This window comes from Oncorhynchus keta, chromosome 4, assembly GCF_023373465.1.
Source record: "Oncorhynchus keta strain PuntledgeMale-10-30-2019 chromosome 4, Oket_V2, whole genome shotgun sequence".
Taxonomy (NCBI): Eukaryota; Metazoa; Chordata; class Actinopteri; order Salmoniformes; family Salmonidae; genus Oncorhynchus; species Oncorhynchus keta.
The window spans coordinates 41872381-41885870 of NC_068424.1; the positions used below are offsets into that span (position 1 = coordinate 41872381).

A 13490-nucleotide genomic window follows, 5' to 3' on the forward strand; every position below is an offset into this window, starting at 1 on the left:
GTGCCTCCTGACAAACTAAAGGTGTAACGTTACTCGACATGGCTAAACTCTCGCTCCTTCCCTAGACAAATTATATTGTAACGACCCTGGGTTTATAAGTTCGGATATCGACTCTGCCGCTGGAGCATGCATTCGCGTCACAGTCGATAGCGCGCTAGACTTCGGGCTTGAAGGTCGAGGGTTCGAAACCTGCTCCCTGCTGTTACATTACAGTAGGGAGCAGTACGACCACTTCGACACTAATACCATAGCGTTAGCACCATGTCATGCACCTACCCGTTGAGCAGCCTATCCAAAGAAACACATGGATTTCTGCACATTGTTAATACTAAAATGACTTGTTCTATAGCTACAATATTACTGAATATTTTACCAGCAATATAGACTGCTAGCTAACACAATCCAAACAAGCTAACGTTAGCTAGCTAGTTGTAGCTTAGTTAAGAAAACGTGCAGTATGTATATAGAAGTATATGGAATAAATACATATCTAGCAGCTGCTAAAAAAAATTTAGGCGACTTTTCCACAAAAATACAAAATAAAATGGCTTTTGAGTAGAGCTCACAGACCGTTTGGCGAGAGCATAGCATTAGTGGAAATCAAGTCAGTTGTCAGGGCAGGCCTTGCTGTACATAGGTTCGAGTCGCGGACATTGTTAGCAGTTGAGCTGTCCCTAAACTTTACCTAAGTATCCTAAAATGCTGCGTTAATTCTCGGAAACTGCTAAGAAAAACAACTTCTGTTTGTCAAAACCGGCAAACCTGCCAACTATGAGATTACAGCTCTCTTTCTCTCTCACACACACACATCACAGAATTTGTCGCTGCCAACTACAGCAGTGTTCGGGTACTACTGTACTGAAATACAGTAAGTTAGTCATTTTTACAGGAGGCTTACAATTACAGGAATAACAGTATGTTTCAGCATTTTACCCATAATGCAATGCAATCTACAGCATTAATGCTGTAAAACACATTTAAGGTATTTTAAAGTGCATTCTACAGTGTTCTACTGTTGAAATTACAGTACACATTTTTGTTCATTAAAATAACATCAAATTGATAAAAAAAAATATAGTGTGGACATTATTAATGTTGTAAATGACTATTGGAGCTGGAAACTGATTTGGCATCTACATTAAATAATACCCGCAAAACACCAGTCTCAAAGTCAACAGTTGAGGCAACTCCGGGATGCTGGCCTTCTAGGCTCGAGTTGCAAAGAAAAAGCCATCTCTCTGTCCACTGTGTTCTTTTGCCCAACTTAATCTTTTAATTTTATTGGCCAGTCTTAGATACGGATTTCTCTTTGCCACACAGGCCAGCATCCCTGAGTCGCCTCTTCACTGTTGACATTAAGACTGGCGTTTTGTGGGTATTTAATGAAGCTGCCAGTTGAGGACTTATGAAGAGTCTGTTTCTCAAACTAGACACTAATGTACTTGTCCTCTTGCTCTGTTGTGCACCGGGGACTCCCACTCCTCTTTCTATCCTGGTTAGAGACATTTTGCGCTGTTCTGTTAAGGGAGTAGTACACAGCGCTGTAAGAGATCTTCAGTTTCTTGACAATTTCTCACATGGAATAGCCTGCATTTCTCAGAACAAGAATAGACTGACGAACTCGTCAGAAGAAAGGTCTTTGTTTCTGGCCATTTTGAGCCTGTAATTGAACAGACAAATGCTGATGCTCCAGATAGTCTAAAGTAGGCCAGTTTTATTGCTTCTTTATTCAGGACAATAGTTTTCAGCTGTGCTAATATAATTTCAAAAGGGTTTTCTGATGATCAATTAGCATGTTAAAATGATAAACTTTGATTAGCTAAAACAACGTGCCATTGGAACACAGGAGTGATGGCTGCTGATAATGGGCCTCTGTACGCCTATGTAGATATTCCATAAAAATATCAGCCGTTTCCAGCTACAATAGTCATTTACAGCATGAACAATGTCTACACTGCATTTCTGATCAATTTTATGTTATTTTAGGAGACAAAAAATAAGTACTTTTCTTTCAAAAACAAGGCCATTTCTAAGTGACCCCGAACTTTTGAATAGTAGTGTGTGTACTTAAAATCCTGTTTATCTTATTTTCCATAATTAGCTAGTAATATTTGTAGTAATGTAGGCAATTTAGGCAAAGGATTTTTAACCTCTCATCGGTCTCGCCATGACCAAAATTACATTATGGCAAAGCAATTATTATATTAGCAAACAGTTATTGTGAGTATGTTATCCTATATTGTCCCTAACATCTCTTACACCCTCGCAACAGTTGTGATACACACACCCACACTCAACAACCATAGACTCAGATTCTCTACCGTTGCACCATCCCAGAGCCCAACTCAAGAAAGGTCTTGATTTACGAATGCATATACAGTTGCAGCTGTATGAGAAGGCCTGCAAAACTGTGCAAGAAAAAATGGGCAGAAATGCAGAGATTTGATTAATTAATTGTCACATCCTAGTTGGAGGTCAGGTATAACTCCTTTCCCCTGAAACACGGTCCCCCGTAGTGACCATATTCCCAAGCATCTCCATGTAGTCAGACCTTTGATTTTGTGCCACCAGGGCCACAATAATATGCCCTCTCTGAATGTCAGAGTGTGACCCCCTCCCCATGGGTTACTGCAGCTAGTGTTGCCAGCCCTGCCACTGCCTGCCTGAGTGGGGGCACCCCACCGGAATCCCCACCGGATAGGTACAAGGTCGTCAGGGTTGCCATTAGCAGCTTTGAGAATTTCCTTGTAATAGTATGCATTCCTAATCAGGGGGCTTTGGCTTTGCAGTACCAACCCTGCCAAGCAGGCTCAGAATCTTGATGGGGCGGTGCTGCTCTAGAAGGTGTGACTGTATTTTGGCTGCATACAGGCCGCTTACAGCAGGCCCATAAAACAGATAGGGACTTCTCCTTAGTATCTGGGTCGTTCAGGTGGGTGTCTAGGGTATAGGGTTGTGGATCACTCCATCAATATAGGACCATAAATAAATAAAATAGATGTACAATTTATTTTGAAAATGTAATTCCCCATGATAGGACAATAAATAAATAAGATGTATAATTGATTATAAAATGTATAGTTATTTTCTTCTTCACAACTGAGCCAATCAGTTGTGTTGTGACAAGGAGGGGTGGGGGTATACAGAAGTCGATATCATGGAAAGAACAGCTCAAATAAGCAAAGAGAAACGACAGTCCATCATTACTTTAAGTCAATACGGAACATTTCAAGAACTTTGAAAGTTTCTTCGGGTAGTCGCAAAAACCATCAAACACCATAATGAAACTGGCACTCATGAGGACCGCCACAGGAATTGAAGACCCAGAGGTACCTCTGCTGCAGAAGAAAAGTTCATTAGTTTTACCTGCCTCAGAAATTGCAGCCCAAATAAATGCTTCAGAGTTCAAGTAACAGACACATCTCAACATCAACTGTTTAGAGGAGACTGTGTGAATCAGGCCTTCATAGTGTAATTGTTGCAAAGAAAACACTACTAAAGGACACCAATAAGAAGAAGAGACTTGCTTGGGCTAAGAAACACGAGCAATGGACATTAGAGCTGGCCGCCCCGCCGAACTGAGCAATTGGGGAAGAAGGGCCATAGTCAGGGAGGTGACCAAGAACCCGATGGTCACTCTGAAGGAGCTCCAGAGTTTCTCTGTGGAGATGGAAGAATCTTCCAGAAGGACAACCAGCTCTGCAGCACTCCACCAATCAGGCCTTTATGGTAGAGTGGCCTGACAGAAGTCATTCTTCAGTAAAATGCACATGACAGCCCGTTTGGAGTTTGCCAAAAGGCATCTAAAGAATCTCACACCATGAAACTAGATTCTCTGGTCTGATGAAACCAAGATTGAACTCTTTGGCCTGAATGCCAAGTGTCACATCTGGAGGAAACCTGGTAACATCTCTATGGAGAAGCATGGTGGTGGCACCATCATGATGTGGGGATGTTTTTCAGCAGCAGGGACTGGGAGACTAGTGAGGATCGAGGATCCAGAGCGCTCAGGACCTCAGACTGCTGCGAAGGTTCACCTTTCAACAGGACAAGGACCCTGAGCACACACCAAAGACAATGCAGGAGTGACTTCGGGACAAGTCTCTAAATGTTCTTGAGTGGCCAAACCAGAACCTAGACTTGAACCCAAATTGAACATCTCTGGCGAAACCTGAAAATAGCTGTGCAGCGACGCTCCCCATCCAATCTGACAGAGTTTGACCATGCTTGACATTTATGAACATTTGAACATCTTGACCATGTTCTGTTATCATCTCCACCCGGCACAGGCAAAATAGGACTGGCCACCCCTCATAGCCTGGTTCCTCTCTAGGTTTCTTCCTAGGTTTTGGCCTTTCTTCTACACCTGCATTGCTTGCTGTTTGGGGTTTTAGGCTGGGTTTTGTGTACAGCACTTTGATATATCAGCTGATGTAAGAACAGCTATATAAATAATTGGATTTGATTTGTATGCTCTCTCTTTCGGTAGACATTTTGGCAAACTTGCCTCTGCCACTTCTGACCTACATCTTCAGTCTCACCATGTTTGACTTCGATATTTACTAGTTCCTGTAAAACTTAAGGCTGCATATGTTTCACCAAAGTGTTACAGCAGACAATGCACATTACTTTAGACCATGGCATAATTAAAATACAATATGGATATGGTACAATTGGATATATTGATAATCAGTTAACTTACCTCACTCACAATGATGTGACAAATTGGTTGCTTGCAAAATTTCATAACAGAATATATACTGCACGTGCACTTCTAATTGAACTTCTGGAACTTAATCAAAAGAATCTCACAAAACAACCCTTGTATCAGAGTTATAGAGCAGGTGAGTGGGAGTGGGAGGGGAACGGCTCCAGCCTGCTGCTCTTATCTTGAATGTGGGCTAGAAGGGCTGCCGGCTCAGGCTGCCTCCCCTTCCATATCCCTTTGCCAAGCTGTCTACTGGCCAAGCCACTTCCCCCACCACTCTGCTTTCCTAAGAAACCAAGGCAGCCGGCAGCCGTGGTCCCTGCTCCAGCTCATTGCACACTGTAGAGTAGACCCTTGTATAAAAAACGATTACCCCGTTTCTAACTATGATCTATTAACTCACCCTGGGAGGAGGGCGGAAGGGAGAGCTAATATGGAGCATGCTGCATGCATCAGTGGTGCTGGGAGGGGTCAGGGCAGGGGTTGTTTATATTGTTTGACTGAGGGAACCTCTGGAAGGCATAAATAGCTGAGGGAAGCATTCAGGTCTCGCAGTCCCTTATCACGACAGCTCAGGCACAGGTGGTGTCCTCCACTCCTCTGCAGCTCTCCTCTACTCTCCACACCACTCCACAAAATGTATTGTTAGAAAACTATAGTTTTGGCAAGACATCTACTTTCCTACTTTTTTACCAACAATTGTTTACAGACAGATAAATTCACTTTATCACAATTCAAGTGGGTCAGAAGTTTACATACACTACGTTGACTGTGCCTTTAAAACCTCTTGGGGATAGGGCTGTTTTACTGCCCCCGCTGGAGTAATTGCGTGCCCATAGTAAACATATTTTTTTTTTGTCAAAAGTTGCTAATATATGCAAATAAATAAATAATAATATATGCAAAAAAATATTATTGAATAGAAAACACTCTAAAGCTTCTAAAACCGTTTAAATTATGTCTGTATGTAAAGCAGAACTCTCAGGGCAGTCAATTCTCCCAAACTCTCTCTTGTCATCAGAAAAGTTGGTCCAACTTTGACGTCATCGCCTCCACCCTTCCCAAGCACCTAGAGGTCTGGGAACAGTCTCTATGTCTTCAGCGCGATCTCAGCTTTCAATGGGGCTTCTCATTGTGAGAATCGCGGCTCACGAGAGTTTTGGCAGGCCGAAACCTTTCGGTCACGCGAAAAAACAGGTCACTCTCATGCGCACTCTGCTCCGGTCCTGTCTTTTTCCCTAGATCGATTATACAATGCATGCGTTTCTGTTCGTCCTCACGATTGCTGTACACCTTTATAACATGTTAAAGCTTGATTATGAACTTAGTTTGATAAGTTTAGTCGACATATAATATGTAAGTTCGATGTTTTGGTGCGCATCCACTTGACTTTTGGCTACATTTAAACCGAAATGTGTCGTGTTTGAGAACCGAAAGACACAGACTGCAAAACTAAACGCTGTTTTTGGTAAGTATAATTCCTTCCAGGTCTTCTGATGGAAGAACAGCAAAGGTAAGGGAATATTTATGTGGTAAATTTGGGTTTATGTGGACTCCAAGATAGAGGAGCCATAATGCTACTTTTTGAGCGCCGACTCATAGTATAGCCTAGTGAATGAAACCTGTAACGTTAAAAATAAATGTAACACAGCGATTGCATTCAGAAGAAGTGTATCTAACTATATATATGTAGAACATGCATATTTAGTCAAAGTTTATGATGTGTATTCCTTGTTAGCTGACGTTATCTGCCGGAGCTATCGTCATTTCTCAGGACATTTGAGTAGCATTTTTTGAACGATGCATCATTGTAAACAGAGATTTATGGATATATATAGCATATTATTGAAAAAAACATAAATGTACTGTGTAACATGTTATATTACTGTCATCTGATGAAGATTTCAAAAGGTTAGTGCATTATTTTTCTTTTAATCCTGCGTTTGTTGATTGCATATTTTTTCAACTTGGCTATGCAAATTAGCTGTGTCTTCGGTGGTGGTTTGACATAAATACGTGCTATGTTTTCGCCGTAAAACATTTTAGAAATCTGACTTGCTGGGTAGATAAACAAGGTGTTTATCTTTCATTTGAGCCATTGGACTTGTTAATGTGTGGAGGTTAAATATTTTTAGGAATATTTTTGCGTTCCATGCGCCACCTTCCAGCAGAATGTGGGGGAACCCTAGTCCCCTTCTGGTTAAACAGCTTGGAAAATTCCCAAAAATGATGTCATGTCAATTAGCCTATCAGAAGCTTCTAAAGCCATCATTTGAGTCAATTGGAGGTGTAACTGTGGATGTATTTCAAGGCCTACCTTCAAACTCCGTGCCTCTTTGCTTGACATGGGAAAATCAAAAGAAGTCAGACAAGATCTCAGAAAAAAAAATTGTAGTTGAGGAAAGCTCTGGAAAGACATGAGAGCAAGGAATAATGCAGTGCAGATCGAGATTGCTGATCCTTCAACTTTCTCACCACATTTGAGTTTACTGTTAGGTGGACTACTAGAAACGTCCACATAACCCACACTACTCCTTTCTCTCTCTCCAGCTGTCCTTCTTAGTGCGGATAGTTCCTTGCCCAGACTGGTTCCTGGGAGTAGACAACTTTAACCTTCGTGAAGGAGAGCATTACACTGGAGCTGTACCCCCTACGATGCAGGCACTCACAGCGGCTTCACCTTTTCCTTTCCCAACTTTGAGACCATTCCTCAGGACAAAGTCACACAGGTAAACCTAAAAGAGCCCATGGTTCATCATCATGTTGGTACTGTATGATAGTATCACTATCAGCTTCGGTAATCAATACAAGTACAACTTGATTTTTTTCCTTTCAAGATAATGTCATCTTCTCCAAACCATCCTGCCAACTCCTGCTTATTACCCCCGTCGGAAGAATCTGACCCCCATGGGCAAGGTCACCCTGACAAAGATCAACAGCAACCAGATCTTCAGCATACTCATGGAGCCCAGCCAGTTCAACCAGACTGGCAATGAGATTGAGGACTCATTCATAAGTAATCAAGACACATGTAAGAAACAAATACAGTGAAAATGCGTAACTAATATCTATTGGATATCTTCCAATTACCTACCCTTCTGATTGAAAAAAAAAACATAAATATTATGATTCAAATTTCTCAAATTTAGCACTGTTAAAATGAAAGGAGAGAGCAAAGAATTGGTGCTGGCCATCTGGCAAAACGTAAAGAAATCTGCAGTAAATCGGATCCATTGTGCAACAGCATTGAGATGGAGTCAGCAAGTGCTGGTCCTCTGAACCCATGGCAACCAGGCAACAAACAGGAGAAAGGAGGCCAAAGGCATTGGAAGTTTCCTGCCACTCAGCACGTTCGGAGTGTTTGTAATGGAACCAAAATAAGATGTCAACTCGAGCCTTGCTTTTATTTCCATGTTCCATCCTTTCGCTTTTCTAATTATCCAAAAAGCCCCAATCTATGAAAAATATCAACATTTTACAAGGTCATAACTTTGTAGGTGGGGGCTTGGCAAATCACATGATTTAAAAAACAAAGTAAAGTTATTCTAATTGAATTATTCAATAAAAGTCCATCCATTCCATTGTAGATGGAAGACAAATCTCCGTCCCAGTCTCAGGTCTTTTGCAGACTCCATCAGGTTTTCTTCCAGAATGGTCCTGTATTTGGCTCCATCCATCTTCCCATCAATTTCAACCATCTTCCCTGTCCCTGCTGAAGAAAAGCAGGCCCAAACCATGATGCTGCCACCACCATGTTTGACAGTGGGGATGGTGTGTTCAGGGTGATGGGCTGTGTTGCTTTTACGCCAAACATAACGTTTTGCATTGTTGCCAAAAAGTTAAATTTTGGTTTAATCTGACCAGAGCACCTTCTTCCACATGTTTGGTGTGTCTCCCAGGTGGCTTGTGGCAAACTTGAAAAAACACTTTTTATGGATATCTTTAAGAAATGGCTTTCTTCTTGCCACTCTTCCATAAAGGCCAGATTTGTGCAATATACGACTGATTGTTGTCCTATGGACAGAGTCTCCCACCTCAGCTGTAGATCTCTGCAGTTCATCCAGAGTGATCATGGGCCTCTTGGCTGCATCTCTGATCAGTCTTCTCCTTGTATGAGCTGAAAGTTTAGAGGGACGGCCAGGTCTTGGTAGATTTGCAGTGGTCTGATACTCCTTCCATTTCAATATTATCGCTTGCACAGTGCTCCTTGGGATGTTTAAAGCTTGGGAAATATTTTTGTATCCAAATCCGGCTTTAAACTTCTTCACAACAGTATCTCGGACCTGCCTGGTGTGTTCCTTGTTCTTCATGATGCTCTCTGCGCTTTTAACGGATCTCTGAGACTATCACAGTGCAGGTGCATTTATACGGAGACTTGATTACACACAGGTGGATTGTATTTATCATCATTTGTCATTTAGATCAACATTGGATCATTCAGAGATCCTCACTGAACTTCTGGAGAGAGTTTGCTGCACTGAAAGTAAAGGGGCTGAATAATTTTGCACGCCCAATTTTTCAGTTTTTGATTTGTTAAAAAAGTTTGAAATATCCAATAAATGTCGTTCCACTTCATGATTGTGTCCCACTTGTTGTTGATTCTTCACAAAAGAATACAGTTTTATATCTTTATGTTTGAAGCCTGAAATGTGGCAAAAGGTCACAAAGTTCAAGGGGGCCGAATACTTTCACAAGGCACTGTATATATGCCAAAGCATAAGTCATACCTGACATACTGTATGTCAAGACATGTCCCATAATAAGAAAATGACTAAGTGTCAATCACAATGTAGCACAAATTAGCTATTTCCTAGAAAACCCCTAAGCTACAGAAAACCAGAGAAATAAACTGACTCCAGAAATTGTAAGCAATAGCAATGATAACCTACATCTTGGCCATTGGTGGCTTTCGCTTCATTTATATTCCTGGTTGTTTCTCAGGTTGGTCTTAATTCAAACCATTGACAACTTGATGGAAAATTACTGGGAAAAGTAACAGGAAAAAGAGAAAGACAGGTTCTTGGCTTTTGATGAATGACAGTCTTTGCGAGTAGGTTTCACGATGGTACAGGGAACATGAGTTAATAAGTGAACTATTTCATGTTTCTTTATCAATACATGTAGGCTTCTACTACTGGCCAGGCCTATCAGTTTCTCTGTTGTCCTTGGGTACACCCTCAAACTCACAGTTTGGGTGGTCAGTCGCAGCAACAGCAGGTGTAAGTTTTCACACCAGAGTCACCTGCACACGAGCAACCATAAGGCTCATTATATTAATTTAAGTTAGTCACATCTTGTAAGTCCAAATGAATGTGAGGGGCATTGGGCTGTGGATGCTGTGTTGCCTAGTGCTGACGGCTGCTATGTACTTTGATCTGGGTGAGCAGGAGGAGAAATGCCTCATTGAGGAGATTCCAGGCGACATGCTGGTCACAGGTGAGTTCTGTGGGCAGTTGGAAAAGAGGACACTGTTCTGCATGGTTGAATTTCACTGTGCTGTATCTCAGCCGCCTATCAGAAAAACACAAAAAAAAGTTAAATGGATTAGCAGAGATCATGATGATGTCATCCAGGAGGCATATGAAATTTGATATTCTAATAGTATTTACATCTGGAGAGGGACAGGCTTAATTTGCAAAATCCTCTACTGTTTATGTAATAATGGTTCAACCCCAAGCAATCTAAAGCACACTGAGTTGTAATAAAACACTTAGAATATTGCCTCATACTGTCTGTGTTGTGTTTTTCGCAGGTTATTTTCTTTTGGAGAATTGGGATGCAAAAAATAACCTTAACTCTCCTCATCTTGGCCTCACTATCACTGTGCGAGATCCAAACCATGATGTACGTAGGTTTACAGAGCAGTTTACGACCCAGCCCACTCCCTAAACAAAAACATATGTTTGCTTGTCCTGATTACATAAAACCATTCCTTAAACAAAGAGAGCATACTCTTCATATTTTTCTCCTCTTTGGTTCCAGATACTGATGAAAAAAAGATATGGCAGATTTGGAAAATTCACATTCACATCCCACACTTCTGGCCCACATTGGTTGTGCATGCAGTCCAACTCAACAAGGTTTTCAGTTTTTGCCGGTGAAAGGCTGGTGAGTTCATCCACACTTATACTTTGAATGCACTGAGTCTGCTGGACTGTGTTTGTATTTATTACGGAACCCATTAACTGCTGCCAAGGGAGAATTAAGGCAGTTCCTACCATTTTAAAAACATTACAATACATCCACAGATTTAAGAACACACAGTGTGCCCTCAGGCCCCTACTCCACCACATATCTACAGTTCTAAATCCATGTGTGTGTGTGTGTGTGTGTGTGTGTGTGTGTGTGTGTGTGTGTGTGTGTGTGTGTGTGTGTGTGTGTGTGTGTGTGTGTGTGTGTGTGTGTGTGTGTGTGTGTGTGTGTGTGTGTATAGTGCGTATGTTATTGTGTGTGTGTGTGTATGCATGTGTCTGTGCCTATATATTATTTTGCTTCACAGTCCCAGCTGTTCCATAAGGTGTTTTTTATCTGTTTTTTAAATCAAATTTTACTGCTTGCATCAGTTACTTGATGTGGAATGGAGTTCCATGTAGTCATAGCTCTATGTAGTACAGTGTGCCTCCCATAGTCTGTTCTGGACTTGGGGACTGTGAAGAGACCTGTTGTGGCATATCTTGTAGGGTATGCATGGGTGTCCGAGCTGTGTGCCAGTAGTTCAAACAGACAGCTCGGTGCATTCAACATGTCAAAACCTCTCATAAATACAAGTAGTGATGAAGTCAATCTCTCCTCCACTTTGAGCCAGGAGAGATTGATATGCATATTATTAATATAAGCTCCCTGTGTACATCCAAGGGCCAGACGTGCTGCCCTGTTCTGAGCCAATTTCAATTTTCCTAAGTCATTTTTGTGGCACCTGATCACATGACTGAACAGTAGTCAAGGTGCGACAAAACTAGGGCCTATAGGACCTGCCTTGTTGATCGTGTTGTTAAGAAGGCAGAACAGCACTTTATTATGGACATACTTTTCACCATCTTAGCTATTGTTATATCAATATGCTTTGACCATGACAGTTTACAATCCAGGGTTACTCCAAGCAGTGTTGTCATCTCAACTTGCTCAATAGACACTCTGGTTTTACTCAAAGTCAGTGGCATATCGTTAGTAAAGATTGAAAAAAAGCAAGGGGCCTATACAGCTACCCTGGAGAATTCCTGATTCTACCTGGATTATGTTTGAGAGGCTTCCATTAAAGAACACCCTCTGTGTTCTGTTAGACAAGTAACTCTTTATCCACATTATAGCAGGGGGTGTAAAGCCATAACATACGTTTTTCCAGCAGCAGACTATGATCGAAGCTGCACTGAAGTCTAACAAGACTTAATTTTATCATCAATTTCTCTCAGCCAACCATTACTGAACAATGTTCTGATATCTCCATCGCAGAGGATTCATTTTGATGTTCAGATGGGAGAGCACTCCATTGACCCCAGTGTTGAGAGACACAAAGACACAGTCCAGACCATGGAGTACAGCCTGGAGCACCTGAGGGACCAGATCCTATACATCACCAGGCAGCAAGACTTCCAGAGGGTAAACCCTACAGACTTGTCAAGAATGCAAAGCATCACACACATAGGAAATAATCACAAACAAACACTTTATGAAAGAGTCATTTTCAAAAATTCTGAACAAAGCAGACTAGTATTTTGATCAGAACTACAGATGCATTGTTTGATGAAGACAACACATATTGCATTGAGCTACTATGTCTGCCCTATTCAACTAAGAACGGTCCAAAATGAACTATGCACCACTACTTTTTTAATTCACAGGAAAGAGAGGAGACTTTCCGTCAGATCAGTGAAGAAACCAATGGGAAAGTTTTGTGGTGGGCTGTTGTGCAGACTTCCGTTCTACTATCAGTTGGATTTTGGCAAATCAAAAGACTGAAAGACTTCTTGATTGCAAAGAAGTTGGTTTGATATGCTTGGCTTTGGGGCTGGATTTATATCTTGCAGTACAATGCAAAGTGGCTACTAGAGTCAACGGCTATTCCAAAACTAGACTTACATCAGTGCTGATGCATCTATGTTACTGTACATTCTTCTTGAGACAATGTATGGATTAATAAAAATGTGCTTTGTTTTATCTTACACACCTATGCTATTTTGTATTATTATTTCTTGACTGTAATTTTTGTAAGTTGTGAGTCACAAACAAAAGAGATGTTGTGCAAATACAGAATTAAACTTTCAAATACAAATCAGTCTGTAATTACGCCCATATAATTTCACAAACTTACAATACCGTTCAAAAGTTTGCAGTCATTTAGAAATGTCCTTCTTTTAAAAAATAAAACTTTTTTTTGTCCATTAGAATATCATCAAATTGATCAGAAATACAGTGTAGACATTGTTAATGTTGTAAATGACTATTGTAGCTGATTTTTTTATGGAATATCTACATAGGCGTACAGAGGCCCATTATCAGCAACGATCACTCCTGTGTTCCAATGGCATGTTGTGTTAGCTAATCCAAGTTCATAATTTTAAAAGTCTAATTAATCATTAGAAAACCCATTTGCAACTGTGCAAACAGTCTCCACGTCAACAGTGAAGAGGCGACTCTGGGATGCTGGCCTTCCTCTGTCCAGTGTCTGTGCTATTTTGCCCATCTTAATCTTTTATTTTTATTGGCCAGTCTGAGAAATTGAATTTTCTTTGCAACTCTGCCTAGAAGGCCAGCATCCCGGAGTCACCTCTTCACTGTTGACGTT

General features: G+C 41.2%; 1 protein-coding gene across 1 annotated transcript; it reads left to right on the forward strand.

Moving 5' to 3' along the window:
• Positions 1 to 9891: 9891 nt before the first annotated feature.
• On the forward strand, positions 9892 to 12867 carry si:ch211-255i20.3 (transmembrane emp24 domain-containing protein 11). The gene is made up of 5 exons (XM_035761476.2): positions 9892 to 10144; positions 10461 to 10552; positions 10691 to 10816; positions 12158 to 12304; positions 12547 to 12867. Exons 1-5 carry the CDS (start codon positions 10015 to 10017, stop codon positions 12694 to 12696), a joined length of 645 nt encoding a protein of 214 aa, XP_035617369.1. The 5' UTR covers positions 9892 to 10014; the 3' UTR covers positions 12697 to 12867.
• The last annotated feature ends 623 nt before the right edge of the window (positions 12868 to 13490 follow it).